Genomic DNA, 17,842 nt, shown 5'->3' with positions numbered 1-17,842 from the left:
TTTTAAAAATGTATTTATTTTCCCCATGTAGCCCACCTATACACAATAGATAACTCCTCAGACCTTCCCTGTAACCTTTTGGTTAGGACAGGTTGTATGTCCAAGAGTTATAGTACAGCTAAGTGGCAACTAAATCACACTAATTATTTGTGTAAGTAATGAACAAGCAGGAGTTTGAGACATGGTGCTGAGCTCAGGTGCACCAGCTGCTGTTACAAATGCACATGTGTCCTGGGTTTACCAGGAGCCGTTTTGCTCCTTCTTAGTAACTGGTGCAAGCTCTGTGTTTTGACTTCCAGCCTGGGCAGAGAGCTGGTAACACCGATTGTTTTTAATTGTTGCTAAGTAATGTTTATTCTGGCCAAGGACTCTGTCAGTCTCATGCTCTGCCGGGGACGAGGGGAGGCTGGGAGGAAGCAGAGACAGGACACCTGACCCAAACTAGCCAAGGAGGTATTCCATACCACAGCACATCATGCCCAGAGAGGTAACTGGGAGTTACCCGGAAGGGCACTCTCTCTCTTCGGGGGGGTTGAACTCGTTCGGCGGTGGTATCGTATTCTCTTGTTATTTTCTCTTATCAATATTATCATTGGCGGTAGCAGCAGTGATTTGTGTTATACCTTAGTTACTGGGCTGTTTTTATCTCAACCCGTGGGAGTTACATTCTCCTGATTCTCCTCCCCATCCCTCCGGGAGTGGGGAGGGTCGGGGTGGGGGGGGGGGGGGGGGGGTGAGTGGATGACCTGTGTGGATTGGTTTAAACCACAACAGTTCTTTTTGTCGCCCAACGTGGGGCATGAAGGGTTGAGATAACGACAGATCTGACCGGATTAATAGTCACTCGTCACAATGCTGATTTATTGGCTCTCAAAGCTGTTCCTCTTGGTCTCACAGGTTTAGAACTCTGTACATTACATACAGCCGGTATTTGCTGTGGTACTGTTTTTCAAGTGTGGGGCTTGGGCTAAGGTTTTTGTCTCATTGTACTTTGGAATTTCACCACCGAACAAGTGCAAAATCCGGAAGAATTAGTAAAACACTTAAATGAGGTGTGTGGTCAGTCTGGCCATACCAGAGACGGACAAATCACGGCAACGTGCTGGGGCTTGGCCTATGCTTATAGGGCTTTGTTCAACACTATCCAACACCTTCAAAAGGAAAAAAATGCCCCTGCATCTGAGGGCAAAGCAACAGTCAGCACAGCTACTCCAGCTCCAAGCACAGCAGCTACACCACCTCCAGCGACAAGTACAGCTGCTACCCAAACTCTGGCTGCAACAGACAGGACGGCTACCCCAGCTCCAAGCACAGCAGCTACACCACCCCCCATCACATGCATGCATGCATGCAAAGTAATCCCTGCTGTAGTTTTTCATCTAAACAAAAGCAAAGAGATTTATACAGATAGGCAGGAGCCACCAGAAAATAATTAGGTAATACTGATCATGAAGATAAGCAAGACTTTCAGACCATCAACCACCTTATCTGCCATCAATGATTTGGGGGATGGAGTACAGGATCATTTGTTGAAAAACCAAGATCAAAAAGAACGAAAAAAAAATGCCATTAAAGTGAAACATTTGAAATATAAAAACAGCCAACTCCCATCTGTAATCACCTGCGAAACCCAGAAACAATGATTGCTCAGATCCAATCTCCAGCAGCATTGTCTTTTGCCAACTCCACTAAACTGAAGGAACTGACTATCTGCAGAGATGTGTACAATACCTGCCCTGAATGTGTGAATGACCGCTTTTGTTGAAGAGGTGGAGACGTGCTTTTAGTTAATGCAAGACAGTTCAACGGGTAAAATGTTACTAAATCAATTGTATATCAATATATATTCTGGTATCACAGCAGTTACAGTTCAATGTGTAGGGTAACAATAATGGAAAACAGAACTTGCCATTATGTATCATTAAAGTATAATCAATTACAGGAATCTGTTAGTGCTTTCCTTCAGAGAATCAATCAGGAAGAAACACAATCTACTTAAATGTGCAGATAACAAACGGAAATGATTTTTAAAACAAGGTGATTGGGTTGAACACATTTTTAAAGATAAACTTTAGCAGATTTCCTGACCTCATTTTGTTAACGCAAAAGTCAAAACAGACAAAAATGTTAGCTTTATATTCCAAGAATGGAATACGAAAGTTTCTATTAAATCTGGGCCTGGAGCATGCATTTTCCAGCCAACATCCAAGACTGCATTTGCTGTATTCATCGTTATATATTTGTGTGCATATACAACGATGTCACTGTTCATGGCTCTATAAAGTCCAATTCAGAAAACACAGTTTTGATACTTTCTGTCTGGAGTTCACTTACATACAGACTGAGGTACAACATTCACCAAATTCAGAAGTTAATGTCAGGGCTTAACTGGAAACAAAAGCATGGAAGTGTCTGCACACCGGGGTGAGCACACTTAGCACACAAGGAGCTAGGCAACCATGGTAAAAGCTAATGAAATCATCAGACATCCTCAGCTGTGCACCAGAGGATTTCTCACCGCAGAAATGTATTATCAGTCAAAAGCAGAGTTGAACTGCAGTCTGAAGAGAAAGGCCAAGACAACAAGTGAAACCATTTTGTACTCTATAAATTCTTTCCTTGAGTCTCTGTCCAGATTTACCCTGATATACCAGGATCACTCCTGGTTTACACAAGTACCATGGGTATGTGTCAGCCACGTAAGACAAAAAAAACTGAATTAGTTGAAACGCTTTGGACTTGACAACAATCCCACTCCCCAGTTTTGTCTTCCCACGAACAATGGGAAAACAGGAAGATGAGGTGAAAACCTGTATTGGAATAAGATGAAAGGAAGGAACAACTCTTGAAACATTAGGGGTGGAAGTAAAAATGCTCATCAATGGATGGGAAAATAATTACCAAGGCTGAATAGCATTCACTCCAACCAGTCTCAAGTGCTACTGGAAAGTATTATCCTTTGATTCAAGTGAAAGCAAGCAAACTGTATAAACTTGTATTGGCAGGATTGCAAGGGGTCCTTCTTTGAAACTGCTGTGTATCCGTTTTGTACCCTTTGCTACCTTCTTTAAGTAGAATCTCCTTCACTACCATTCCACTTCTCCAAAATCCCAGAGGAACACTGGTATTGCCAGTATGTTGAAAGGTCAAAGCCTGGACATTATTTGGAGAAAACATATAGCAAGATATTTACCAAGAGACCACAAGAAATTAAAAATAAAAATTCATTTTGTCTACCTATGGGGTAACTGTAGGTGATAACTGAGCTGCTATTTTATGGAATTCAGTGCAAAACTTGGACCAAAAATGTCAAACATTTGGGGATTCAAATATCTTTATAGTACATAGCACACATGCTTATTTTCTGAATGTCAATTAATCTTTAAGAGATCTCTTATTCTGTAACCTGTAATAGATCCCAATGAACATAGATCTCATAAAATCTGAAGAAAATTGCAATTCTGAGATATGGAATGCAGCAGGGAAGGGCAGCAGTTATAGAAATTGAGTAATTTTTCATAGCATCACCATCTTGTATTTCACATCCTTACTATGTCTTTTCATATCATTGATATTTTAGAGGTAGTTAATGCTTGGAAATTTGGGTCCTTCAAGGAGACCAATAATCACTTGTCCTCTGGAGAGCTATTCCAATAGCCATTTACCTGTATGGGAATTTCAGTAACAACGGGGACAATTTTCAAAAGGCAACATAAGACTTACCCCTTCACTGAGGGGTGTACATTTAACTTTGAACATCTCTATCTCCATCATTAATAAGTGCCGCTAACACAGAAATACTTCATGGGATTATTAGTTTCTGAAGAATCGCAGGAAACAGCTGGATCCCCAGCTACTATATCAGTGCGTTAGAAGACGTGACACTTGTGTCAGGGAAAGACTTACAGAGATCTTAAGTGGCACATGGTCTTAGAAATAGTAGTACATGGCTTGCTAAGAAAGATCCTCAGCCAACAGCCAAACACCATGCTGAATGCAGGCAAAAATGTCCAGGGCAGCAGACTATATGTTGCCAATGGCAAGACAGCAAAGATGAGCCAGAGTAGCCCACACTTCCACAGAGCTTCTTCCCAAATGCCTCCACAGCCCTCCACTGCTTCTGCCATGAGGGCAGGATTCTAAGTGAGAAAGGGGAAATCGAACTGGACACCCTAGTGAGAGGGGAAGTGTAACAGAAAGTAGAGAAGACCATGCAGTCTGTGGCAAGGTTTAAATCTGAAATATGAAACAAAATGTAACATTTAATCAAATTATTTTTATTGTAATTTTGCCCTTCTTTTTTTTTTAGTGAAACACGAACAAAACACTTATTTAATTGTGCCCTCTATGAGTTCTCAGAGAACTTGCCAGCTATTTTTCCAACCTTTTCCCCTATTCAAATACATCCTCTATTTTTTAGTTAATCCATTTATCTAGTGCACGTTGTTACAATACCCCTGGGCCTGATCTCAGACATGGTCTATGGTCTTCCATCAGGAGGTTGGGGGAGGGGCAGTGGTATTTGATTGACTGGTTGGGAGTTTTCTTGTTTGTGTTTTGTTGGGTTTTTTAAGCAGGACATCTCCCACAGCATGACCCAAAAAACCAATGACAAAGATGTGCACATACATACACATATATACATAAGGTTGAAATGCAGAATTCTAAACAAAATTATTAAAGCAAATACGAAACTACACATGCATATGTATATGCATTATTATTTCATACGATCAGTCATGGTCAGAACTGTACTAGCATACAAAGTACAGCTCAGAAGACTGTACTTCTGAGTCTGAAAGTTTTTTACACGTTATAGATTTGTCATGTTTTGAAATGTTCGAATTTTAAATTAAAAAGACCTGAAAGCCATTCACTGTGGTCTTTGACACTAATCTGTTGTGGTTTGTGCTATTACCCATTATTCACAGAAGAATAATTGCTTTCATTTTTCCAAATAATTTAAAAAAAAACCAAAAAAACCTGAGTTTAAAAGCCACCAGTGGCTACTTTACAAGCAGAAACTTTCAACTAACTGTTAAACAAATATGCAAGCGTCCTTTTATGATAAAAAAAAACCATAGCTCACTGAATTCAGACAAATCCTGTACATTATAAATTGACCAACCACATGATTGATGAAATGATGCGTGAAAACAGCAGCACAGGCAAAATAACCTACTTGAACCCAGAGAATTTTCAGACAATAATCATTACCAGCTTTAATTAACTTCAGCAAAAAAAGTGGGGGCTCCTTCTGTTTCAAGTTAATAAAGCTCAAAACACAGACACTACAATTAGAGACAAAGAATAAGTCTAAAGCAAGTTTTATTTTGGGTTTAAATAATGAACTTGGTATTTTAATTTTGTAGTCACAGTTGTGTGAGATTCAGAAACAAAGAAACAATATATGCAATTGAAATGTTAAGGTGCCAGTGTAGCTGGTTTTCATTCTTACAAGCCAAAGGCAAGAAAGTACCTTGGGTTTTTTTCCTACAATAATTAGCATGTACAAAACCCTGGAAATATTTCCACTATTATCATCTAAGATTTACTGACTTTCATACTACACAAGTCAGAAATATGATCTCATCTAAAGCTATGAACTGCTTAGTAATTTCTATCTTGCCTTTCTCATATATATTCATTCAATCTGTAGCTACAATGCTTTTATTTTTATTTACAATTATTTGTGTATTTTGTGTAGCAAAAATGCTGCTTTCTCAAAAGTGAATAAAGCTATATTACTTCCATCCTTTTCAATAATTTGCCTATTCCTAAATACCAGGTTGAAAGAATCTATAACATTAATCTCATCACCAAGCACCTTCCCCCCCCCCCCAAAAAAAAGGCACAAAAAGAGAAAAGATGGTCTGCCATTTATTCCTCTCATTTACAGTTTATTAAACCTAAAGATAATAGGAAAAAGGTGGAAAAAGGCAGAGAATGTCTGTGCTGTAGTATCAGATATCACTGCTTATTACTGGCTATCTGCCTAGTAATCATAAATCCATAGGGCAATATTCTAAAATCTTTTGCTTCTCAGGCAGGTGTGAGCCAAAAAGAAAAAAAGTTTAATTTTCTACGAAGAGCAGAAAAGTGCAAGCACAGCACAATTGGGTACCAGGACGCATAAATATTCCTGATTACAAACCCTTTCACATAAAGCAAACAGGAAGAGTTTGAAGCTAACAATGTGTACATCATGCGAAAGGTATCTCTGTCCCAAAAGATAGATATCACATAGACTATGAATGAACTGCTTCAGTAAATTATATTATTCCTCAGAGGGGAAAGGAGAGCAACGTTATAAACAGTGACTTCAGAAAAGTGAGAACAATAGGGCATTGAATTTTGCAAGAGTGAATTAAGGATCTTATTTTCCTGCAGGAGAGCTCAGTACCATTAACCAATGAGCCTTATAAATAAAAACATTAACACCAGCACTGCTTGCTCCTCTAAGCACCTTAGCTCTCATCCCTTCAACATATTAGAAATTAAACATAGACACAAAATGCATGTAAGTACACACAGAATTAAACAGCTGTTTCAAATCGATTCTTTAAAACATGCTTTCGAGACTGTCCAGAAAGCATGTAACTCTGGGCAAAACATGCACCTCAACCACACAGCTTTGATGATAGACTGTGCTGTGCATCTTTGGTGTACTAGTCTTAACAAATCAAAGAACAACAATCTGTACATCACCTCCTCTTTGTGCTGTCTTATACGTACTGAACATCCACAGATAAAGGAAAGCTAAACCAGAGCAGCATTTTTCAAAATGCATCTTGATAGGATCAAAACCCTCAGAACTGTCACTTGCCTTTGGCATCAACTTAACAAAGGATAGTCATTTTGTTGAAAACATTCACCAAGATCTTGACAGGACTAAAGGAGTGTAACAAGTAAATCTGACTCTCAGTGTAAAACTGCTCAGCAGTGAAGGCAAGGCTGCTGCTAGCCAGGTAAATGGCACAGGGCTCAGAGTTCAAGGCACTGAATATCTGACCTTTTCTCAGACAGAAAGCTAATAACTAGTTATAAAGCATTATCAGAAGGTGACAAACTCTCCTTCTTCCTGAGAGCAATGATCACTAATTTCTCAGCCACAAGTCTGAACAGGCAAGTCAAATAACTCTCCACTATGAGATGATTTTTAATCCCAAATTCCTCTTTGCTATCACCAATATGCCAAACATTAAACATTGGCAACTCTAACTTCATCTTGCATCATAATTTCTCCTTTTCTCTGACACTTTAGCTGTTTTCTTGGTTAGAACTGGAAATTGATAGTCCCATAAACTACAGACATGTTTTTAGACACATCATCTCCGGCTGCTCTGACAATGATGAGATGAGTTTCTCTGAGGTTTATGGTAATCTCGGGGATCATATGATTTTTCAATCACATCATGATATTTTTTCTCATCTCCTGTGCAGTGTTCCTCCCTCATTCCCTGCACATATTTGTTTTGCCCAGCTTCTCTGAAACTCATTTTTAAATGGCATTTGAATGTTACCTGCTCTTATTCTCTCCCTAAAGTTTTCTTTCATTTTATAATGAAGGTTATATTGGGCAACTTCTTACTGTTTATATAATTGCCGAACCTGACATAGAACAGGATGGAGGAAAGAGGGGTTTGCCTTTTTATTTCAGTAGCTGAAAATGATTTCTCCCTTTTAGTCTCACTATAAACAAAGGTAATGATTTTAGAGAGGCATGCAAAAAGACCACTGTCACTACTATTGAAACACAAAAATATAAACATTTTACAGGTTTGCTTTTATAAATTATTTCTCTTTCTCCAGCCTTCTGTCCTGCACTTCAGTCTTCTGATACCTGACTTTTTACTGCATTGTTTCTGCTTTCTCTGCATCCTCCAAAGTCCTTTTACAAACCTCAGTTTCCCCTTGCTTCACTTAACTCTTTCTGCCTACTCTTATATCACTGCCCAGACCAGTGGACCTGGCATCCAAGAGAAGCTCATCTTCCTAAATGACTGTCTGCTTTGAAATGCAGGGACAGTCACCAGCTTCTCAGTTATAAACTGTGGCATGCATTGATGGGATGCTATTTTAACTGTGTGGAAAGGCAACCACATTTTTGGAACAAATGCTAGGCATTTTGAAAGATAAAATTTTTTTGAAGCCTGCAGTTCTTACAAAGTTTACATTCACTCTCAGCTTGATATGAGAAATTTCAATCTAATTTTGAGGCTGCAGCATTAAGTATTGTTATTAACTTTCTGCTAAAATTTAATTTCATATTGTCTCTTTTTTAATTCTTCCCCCGCCCCCAAAAAGTAATATATCTGTTTTCATGTGACTGGCTCCTTCTGGTACATCATTATCCCTTTATCTAAACAATACTAGCTTATTCTATCTGTTCTATTGGAACAAGTTGAAGAATTGCTTTGCAAAAGCAATAAAAGGAAGAATTTGGTGTTGCAATCACTATTTTAGTGAGAGCTTCTGTTTTACTTATAAACTTACCCTGTGAATTCATGTGAATATGCAGAATCTCAGTTTATATTTCTTTTAAACATGTCTCTAGCTCTTATAGATGCTTATGAAGACCATAAAAAAGCAGTCTGGAAATACTCAATAGTTTGAGCATGGGAAAGGGAAAACTGTAGAGATGTATTATACATATGTAAATGCTTTCTGTTCCATCTTACTATTGTTGTTAGACCTGACTTGTGATTCTCCATAGTTTGGGAATTTTTTTTTTTTTTTTTTTTTTTTGGCAGAATTGACCCAGAGAGGAAAAGACCTATACTGCAATTGAAACCCATCCTCTGAATCAAGCGAAACAGATACTCAGACCAGGGCTTCTGAAGTCCAAAATGACTGCCCCATCCACCAGGCTTTTCTGAGCAAAGTGTTTCACAAGCCCTTCTGCTGCAGTTGCTTCACATCATATAAATAATTTAATATTCACTAGAGAAGCAGCTTGAGCAGGCTTCTCCTATCCTGAGAGACCCACCTATCTGACTATGAGTTGTTCCAAAGTGGTGGGTTCCCTTGCTCAGAAAAAACTTTGGGGTATCTCAATGTTTAATCAGAGAACATGAAATTCTGAAAACACTCATGGGATGAGAAAGCTATTTCCTTCTCATTTCTGGTAGCAATCAAGCATAATAAAGGGGCAAAAAAATATAAAAGGAAGAGTATCAGGAAGACAAAATATATGTGCTCAGTTATTCAGTTCTTTGACAATTCCAGGTTTCAGATTTCTGTAATTATTTATGGCAGATATCATCAAAAAACACTATGCCCATATTTGATGGGTAGAACTGAATTTATGGTGTGTTCTTCGGTGTTTTCTTCACATGCTTCAGATAGCAATTGCTATCACAAAAAACAGGCAGCAATAAATCCAGAACTGTCTAGAAACTACTTCTGGTAGTTGTTTAATGAGTCTAACCTGGTAAGGGTTACAAAAGGATGAGTCCTATAACTGCAGTCAGAAGAATCAAATCTCCAGAACCCTGGGCCAAGCTCTCTCAGAAGCGAAGCATGTTATTTGCAATAGCAAAGTCAGACCATGGCTCCCAATTCCTTTGCTGTTGGATCCTAAAGTAGATAGAACAGCTATTGAACTAAACAGGTAAAGTACTACTATTTATTTTTGATGGCTCTCTGCATACAACAGAATAGCACCAAAATGACAGACAATTATTTATAGTAATTATGAATTTGCTGAAAAATCAGGTCCTGCATCTCTTCTTCTGAGACAGCAAGTTAAACTCTGCATTTCTGTGTGTAGCTTTGAAGCTCACTCTTGTCCTCAGAAGTTACAAGCACACATCAAAATAAAATTGTTATAGTAACTTACATTTGATTTATTTCTAACTATTCAGAAAACTAAGTAGCAAGTCTTCTGCAGGTCCTGGCAGCATTTCTATATCTTAGCTGTATTTAAATTATGCCTCCAGTTGGATGAACATAACAATACAGAAGAACCTGTTGCAGTGCAAGTGTTAGAGGGACAAGAAGAGGAACCCCTTGAGAGCAGGTCCTGTGTGAGGCACCCTGGGGAAGAGCTCCAGAGGCAGATCTTACAACTGAATAAACTGTAATGTTTCCAGGGTTTGTATCTTCTTCTGTAAGAGTTGCACATGGTGATGAAAAGTTAACACTTTAAATTGGTACTAGTTAATGATCTTTTTCTCTTACCTTATTACAAGCTACAGGTACACTGTCCATATCCCATCCAAATATAGCTGAGAGCACTTTGGTCTCCAAAATATATCAATAAAGTCTAAAAAGGAATTTAGGATGTCAGATCTTATGTTAGGTTTCCAGGCTAGTAGCTTAGAAAGACTAATTTCTGATTTAGAAAGTAATCAGCTTGGATAAATAATCCATGAAGTACATCAAACTTCAGATGCTCAACTGCTATTTCAAATGTACTTTTCAAAAAGTCATTTCGATCACCGGTTTGGAGTGCTTGGAGTCCAACAGAACTTCCCTTACCATCGCAGATGTTCAGGACCCCACAAGAGCTGACTTCAGTCTTGTGGTCATCATCCTAACAGCCAGAAAAATATTAATGCTGATGGACTGTAAATCTACTTATCATGTGCCTCATTCACAATTAGTGAGATAATAAATATGCAAACAGACTTTTCTGAAATACTAACATGAAAGTAATGCATATGTTATAGCAGGAGTTTAAATAAGATTACATAGAATAGCTATTCTCAATTATCTTTTGTCCTTGTATTTTCCAGTAACTGGTATCAATGTAATTACTATTTGATTAATTTTTAATTAAATACATAATCATTTAATAATGGATCAGTACAAATTTTCACATAGTATCATTATATTAAACAAGCATTTAGATCAGAATTTTAAATACAGGTAGAAGCAATTTGAGTTGTGCTTTCATGTCTGTATTTAAGCTCTGTAGCTACCTGTGGAATTTCAAAATTACCAGAAGTCAGGTAGCATCGCTTGAAATCCAGTAATACTAACAGCTGCAGAATTAGACTCAGAAGCTGTAGAACATATGAACTGGACTAATTCTGTTCACCAGTCCTCTTTTGCTATTTATGCTTTCTCCTAAACCTTTGAAGGCTCACCTTTTGTAAACTTTAAAGAAATCATTAAATATGTATAAAAAAGTATATTGTTCACCTGTGTAAACCACTGGAGAAAAAATCTTCAGCTATCTGTCTGCTGATTTTACAAGATTTTTTTACATACCAAACATATGTACTCTAAGGGTAAGGATGAGATTTTTCAAGGACTCGAAAAGCAATTAGAGAGTTAACCACTAGCAAAATCTGGCAGACAGGTACCTAACTCTGGTATTGGTTTTGAAAACCTTTTTCTTAAGACTCAGCCATACAGATTCAAAAAAATTATTAATGAAAAGCATCCTTATACCATGATTCTTTTTTTATTCTACTAAGTTAACTTTAGAAGTATTCTTAAATTAAATTAATCCTTCCCTAAAAACTGTTTGATTAATCCTCGTCTAGTCTTCTAACATAAAGCTGAAATATGGTCAAGATTTGGTACTTGAACCTCTCCGATCTTACATAGAAAGCGAAGCTACAACAACCTAAAAAGAAAACATCTAGTAATTCAGGTGACATCAACTGTGCAATAGCTTTGATTCTATTAAAAAGAAATAACCTTGCTTTTTTATTATCACATCACACACACGCAGAGAAAACTCAGCTGGAATGTAAGGAGAGTGAACTAATGAACCTAATTAACATGCAGAAAATAAAAGAAATTCCCTGCCAATGTGTAGGTACAATGAAACCATTCAGCAAATGAACCAGTACCCATAATGAATTTTTTTATTAATTCTTCCTGTCATTGGGGTCAGAAGTATGAAAACAGGGTAGGAACAAAGTATTACAGATCTTTATTGACTCTAAAATATACTCTGTAAGAAACAAAGTGAAAGTTACTTTTACTTCTCCACTGAGAACTCCGGCATCCGTTCTTCTGCTGAGTGTCCACCTCCTGAGATTATTGAAAACCAGAAATAATACAACACTATGACAGAGATCTTGCTCCACCACGGTGTTTCTGTGAACAAGGCAGTTCACATTTTAGGAAACACATACACAAGCACAAAGGAAATAAACCATCAGGAGGCCAAATTTCAGTTTCCAACAATTGTAAGTTGAATTTTTTTTTTTTTTTTTTTTTTAAGATTCTCTCCTAACAGAAGGTGTTACCTTCTTTTTTATCTTTTCCTTCCAAAATTTTCTCTGGCAAACAATTAAGTCCACAAAACTAAAAGATGGCTGTAGAATCACTTCAAAACCTATAACATCCAATACTCTTACTGGGTCTTTACTTGGCAGTTGGCTCCTATACTATTTTTTTTTCCATCATGTTAAAGCCACAGAACCAGGAGGAAGTACTTTATTTTAAAGAGAGGGAAGCACAATGTCCCCTATAAAGCAAGATGAGGGATTGTTTAAGCCTATGGAAACAGTGTGATAAGGCAACTTGCTGTAGCAATACAAATGGTAATTGGGGATATAAGATAAACTGTGACGCATGATTAAATTCCACTAAGCAACAACTTGAAAAGAGTCTTTAAAAACACAGAATAACTTGAAACCATACCCACCCAGGTGAGAAAACCCTGGATTGAGTTAAAGGTTCAAATATAAGTAACATTTAGAAGGTTATTTTCTCGTAACTTGCTAAAACCACAGCTCTTGGTTCACAGCACTAACAGAAAAAAGAACTTCCCAAAGTCCAGATACTGCACAGTAATCCTTTAAAGTCAGCTCTCACTGATTCTTAGTTTTGCCATTACTCAAACATGCAATATATAATGCTGATGAGTTAAACCTCATATCACCCATTATGATTTATTTCTTTCCATTCACTAGAAATTTTATTTATGTTTATAACTACAAGGTGTTTGCTGGTGGCATCAAAAGATTCAGTTCAGGGATAGATAGCTGAGTGGTTAGACCATTATACAGCATTACAGTATATTGATTAGAATGCTCATAGAATAACTAAGGACAAAACTAATAATGTTACTAAGAAAAATGCCCAGAAGGAATCAGGTCTAGCCTAACCAAATAAATAGTTTCAGCATTGCAGAGAATACCAGCAGCCTGAAAGATGAACTTTCCCTGTTATTGTTTTCTTTAAGCTGGTGTTTTCCACAGTCAATAAAAATATTAATATAATTTTATTTCTCCTTTATATCATTTTTATGTACCAACACCATATTATCTATACTGTCCTCAAGACATAGAAAGCGAGGCTGGACCAATAAAATCACAAAAGCACTTTATGTGCTTTCTCAGTTTCCAGAATATCTGAGCACAAAGAGCACAGACGGATGCTGTATCACATGCCACTAATTCAAAGCATTTATTCCTGGCTTCTACACATTGACCAAGGCAATACAAATGCCAAAAAATTCCTCCTTGACAGCAGAATTGTATACACTGTATATTATATAAGCCTTCTGTCCCCCTCCACTTGAATGTACACTATCAAGTCTTTCTGGCCATTATTTTATATTGAGCAGATGGTATTATGAGATTTTTGATAAAGAACAACAGTCACCCAGCAAGGGTTGCAAAGGGGTCGCTGAAACCAAAATTAACAATTGATTAGCTTTAATGGACCATGACAGTAATAAACAACAGAGCTCTACATTTGATTGCCCTGTTAATGCTGCTGACATTAATGGCTTTTAACTGGCTTCCTGAAAGTGTTAATATCTTCAAAGTCTCAGCAAATGAAGGACTTTGTCAAAATGAGAACTATCCTGCAGTGAAGAAGCACTTACTGTAGACCTCTAAAAAGCTTCTGTAAAGTGTGTTTCTGATTTATTCAGACAATAGATTTTATTTCTCTAAGGCTTAAAGTGCAAAAAAATAGAATGCAGCACACCTCTGCAAGGCTGAAATGTAACAGAACTCTAAAGCATTTGAATACAGAAGCCAGGATTCACTGAATACAACAATAATCTGAATTATCACCTTCAGTGAGCTCATTTTGTCTTTACTTCAGCATGGGCTGATAGATCTTGGTATCGCAGCCTTCAAAGCTGTTTTATTGTTTGTTTTTTTTTTTTTTTTAATCCTTAGCTCTTAAAAGTTCATTCTATGTTTTCCCCTCCTGCACAGAAATCAGTAATTCGCATGATATTTTCATTAAAAGAAAATGTTTTGTGATTACTGGAAGTAACCATGGTAAAATCTGAAAATAGAACTTACAGATCTGTGTACTTCTTAGATAAATCTATGGTAAAAAGTATACACAGAATTACTGTTTCCCTTAATGCTTAAGCTCAAAATCTAAATAGACATAGGGCAATTATTCACAGAAGGTTTTAAAATTAAATCTAGATGGAGACAAAGTAAACAAAACCTCACCTAACATGACATTCAAGAAACCAAGGATATAGAAATTCGTTATAGGTAAGGAGGTATTTATTTATTTAAGTAATGAGTAACACTTCTAGTTAAATTTTCCATTTTAGGTTAAGATTACTTGGTTTCTAAATTAACATCTTTTTTGTTTAATTGTGTGTCTTACTTAAGCAAAGGCTTTTCTTTTAAACATTTTATAACTGTGAACTTCCACCACAGTGCTTCTCCCTCCCACGTTATTCCTAGAGGCAACATTTTGAGACTATAATGGTCTGACTCCGAGGGCTTCCAGGCAAGAGGAAAAAACGGTGTCTGCTCTAGATGTGGATACAAATACATACCATTTGCAGAAATCAAGGTCATACTAATCCCATCCCTGTGGGTCCCACTTCATCTGCAAATTCAACTCTCTATAGAACAATTCCTTGCCAGTACACTGCAACGATGAAACATGCTGCTAATTACTGTGTTTAAAAATCTTGGCCTAAGCAGACATGCAGGGAATTTAAATGAAATCTCTAAAAATCCACTCGCTTGGTCTCCCAGCATACAAACACTAAATACATAACCTGTCATAATACTGAGCCAGCCTTCATTAATTCCATTTTCTGTAATCAGCATCCTTCTATTACTCACATGCTTGGCTTTGTACACCAGTTCTTCAAGCAATCTATAGAGTACCCTGATGATAACATTTGAGAAACTATTACCTGTAAGTCAGCATCAAACTCATGTTTCAGGTAAGCATCTTCTGCAGCTTCAACAAGACGCTGAAAAACAAAAGAAAAAAAGTGTATTTTGAAATAATGAATAGCATCTTTAAATTCAAGTGTTCTTTCCAGTATAAAAACAGAATTCTTGGGACTTGTGTAATTCACTGTCACCACATTATATCTGCTATGATACTTCATAGAACAGAAATAAATGATCCAGATATACCATACCAAAACAAAAACCACACACACAAAAAAACCCCAACAAAACTAACAAACCACCAAGTTTTTTAAACCCTCAGCATCCAGGATTGCTGATACAAAACTCTCAGACCAGCTCATCTACTAATAAAGAAAAAATAAAGAGTAATTATTGCTTTTCCCCTAGTAGTGCTCAGCACCCTGAGGCTCTTATTCTGATATTGATTTTTGAAAGAACACAAAGTAAAGTTGCTTTCACACCGGACCTTATTTTGCACATGGAAGCTCTTTTCAAATCTTTCTTAACATTAAAATGGGACATTTTTTTCCTTTTAAGCCCTTCATTTCAAGCCACTGAAATTAAGAGGTATTTCTAAATAACACATCAAATAGAAAAGATTAGAAAAATGGAGACTAGGTTTATGCAGTTGATTTGAAGTGTTGTACATACTAACTTCATACAGTGAATAATCACAAGAAGATTTTTCTGCAACTACCAAAGTAATATTCACTGGATGATAGCAATTCAGTGGTATTTTTTTTTCCTCTTACTATCCAGAAGTCCCTGTAGATGTTATTGTTCCTTTCTGCTATCATCTGAAGGAAAAAAAAAAAAAAAAAAAGGGGTGGCAGCACTAAAACACAGCTACTAGAAAATCTTTATTCTTTATAAGGGTTTGCTGCAGACATTCTCTGTGAAAAGACGTTACATCCTTTCTAAGGTCTTGTTCAGGATTCCTTAAAGTTCTGAATATTTTAACTATGGAAGTAATGCTTTCTAGTTTTTATTTAATCTACCTGAATATACATACTCATATGACCTCAAATTAACCTAATAATAGCCTGCCACAGAATACTCAATGTATTTATTTTATTTTCTTTGATCTACAAGACACTGGTACATTTTCAAGTATTTTGTGCTGTGAAGCAAGTGAGCTATGGGCTCCCATTAAGAGTGGGAAGCATGCACACATTTGCTTCCCTTTTCAGAACTGTATGCATTTCATTAAGTCGCTGGATATAAATCAAAATGGAATCATAATCCATATTGATTGCTATACAGTTCAAACTATAATGGAAACTGAACCAAGAAAAATATTTCTCATTGCCAATTTGGAATAAATGGTTCAACAAAAACCTGCCAGTTTAACTTAGAGCCTCACTGGTTACAAGGAGGGTTTGTGCTCACCAAGTTCTGCAAAGCAGCAGCATGTGAGAGCCTTCCCTTCCACACCTCTGTCTCTTCGCGCAGCTTACCTAGAGGTGAGCACAAGCCTCAATAAACCCTCAGGCCTCTGCTAGGCTTCTGCACCTTCCCTGCAGGCCCAAGTGGGAAGGTTTTTCATACCTTTTTCATTAGCGCAGAGTTACTGATCCCAAAGATTTGATTAAAACCTGGAAACACTACTGATGCCAAGGTTGATAGAGAAGAGCAAGAGAGTGCAGATGAAGCCCACCTTCCTAGAGCCTTGTGCTGTGTGTACATCCCTGCCTGCTGACTATGCCCACCTTTAAAAGTTTTGTCCCATGTAAATCCAGCTGGTTATTGCAAACCATTTTGACCTAAATTGGACCTGAACCGAAATGGTTCCAATACTGAGCAAATCAGAACTGAACTGAAAAATGTAACAGTTCACCTTCCGACATACACAGGTGAGAGAACCCAACAGCTAATGATGCATCACAGCATCCTTCAGGAGGGGAAGCCATGGAAAAAAGTTTTAAATGAAACAGTGAAGTTCTGTGGAATTGTTCCTTCTGTTCCCATACTGTATGAATAGTAGTAAAAAAAGACCTTGCAGTTTGAAAGCGTACCAATTACTAATTTCACCCACAAATTTTTTGCATTTCTAATTTAAAAATGAAAGTAACATAAAAATTAACATTAAAAATGAAATTAACTATTCTGAAGGGGAAGCCTTGCAGCAACTGAAACAGATTCTTAAACATTAGACTGGGCTCAGAAGTCCACCTTTAGAACACTAGTGACACACTGAAAGAATTTTACAAATCAAGCCCTCATTTTTCAAGTATGAAAAAGGCTTTTTATAACTAATACAATGCATTTCTTCAGGTGTGTACTCCTTCGTATTAAAATCACAGTTGCATGACAAGTCCGTGCACACTTAATAGAAAAGATCATGATGAGTTTGAGAGAAAAAAAGTGAAAGCAGGGTCAAAAAAATTTCTTCATATAGAAGTACAGAAAAAAAACAGAAAAATTGTTTGTTTTTTCTTTTTTCTTTCTTTTTTGTTTCTTTCTTTCTTGATTGTTTTTTCAGGTGTGGGTTTTTTTTTTTTCTTTTCAGTGCTGAAATATTTACTCACTCACCAGAAGAAAAAATATTATAGTATTTCATGAGATACCAGTGCCTAGATATTAGGACCTGGCAGGTTAGAAAAACAATTCATGGCTTCTTACATAGTTTGTATCGATCCTAATATGTTTCAATTACAATTTTGCCTCAGCTAAGTAAACATAAACTAAGATTTATTTCCACTACCCCCTCCCTCCACCCCCACACCCCCCGTCTCCACTCATAA

At 37.0% G+C, this 17,842-nt stretch overlaps 1 protein-coding gene across 1 annotated transcript in view; it reads right to left on the bottom strand.

Moving 5' to 3' along the window:
• CACNA2D3 (calcium voltage-gated channel auxiliary subunit alpha2delta 3) overlaps window positions 1–17,842 on the bottom strand; it is a 498,676-nt gene that overhangs the window by 304,175 nt on the left and 176,659 nt on the right. Inside the window, exon 4 of the mRNA XM_065687615.1 lies at window positions 15,095–15,154. Within this exon, the coding sequence (XP_065543687.1) occupies window positions 15,095–15,154 (60 nt within the window). The remainder of the gene's footprint in view (window positions 1–15,094; window positions 15,155–17,842) is intronic.

Source organism: Lathamus discolor, chromosome 7 (assembly GCF_037157495.1).
Source record: "Lathamus discolor isolate bLatDis1 chromosome 7, bLatDis1.hap1, whole genome shotgun sequence".
NCBI lineage: Eukaryota > Metazoa > Chordata > Aves > Psittaciformes > Psittacidae > Lathamus > Lathamus discolor.
This window is presented reverse-complemented; position numbering and strand designations above follow the sequence as displayed.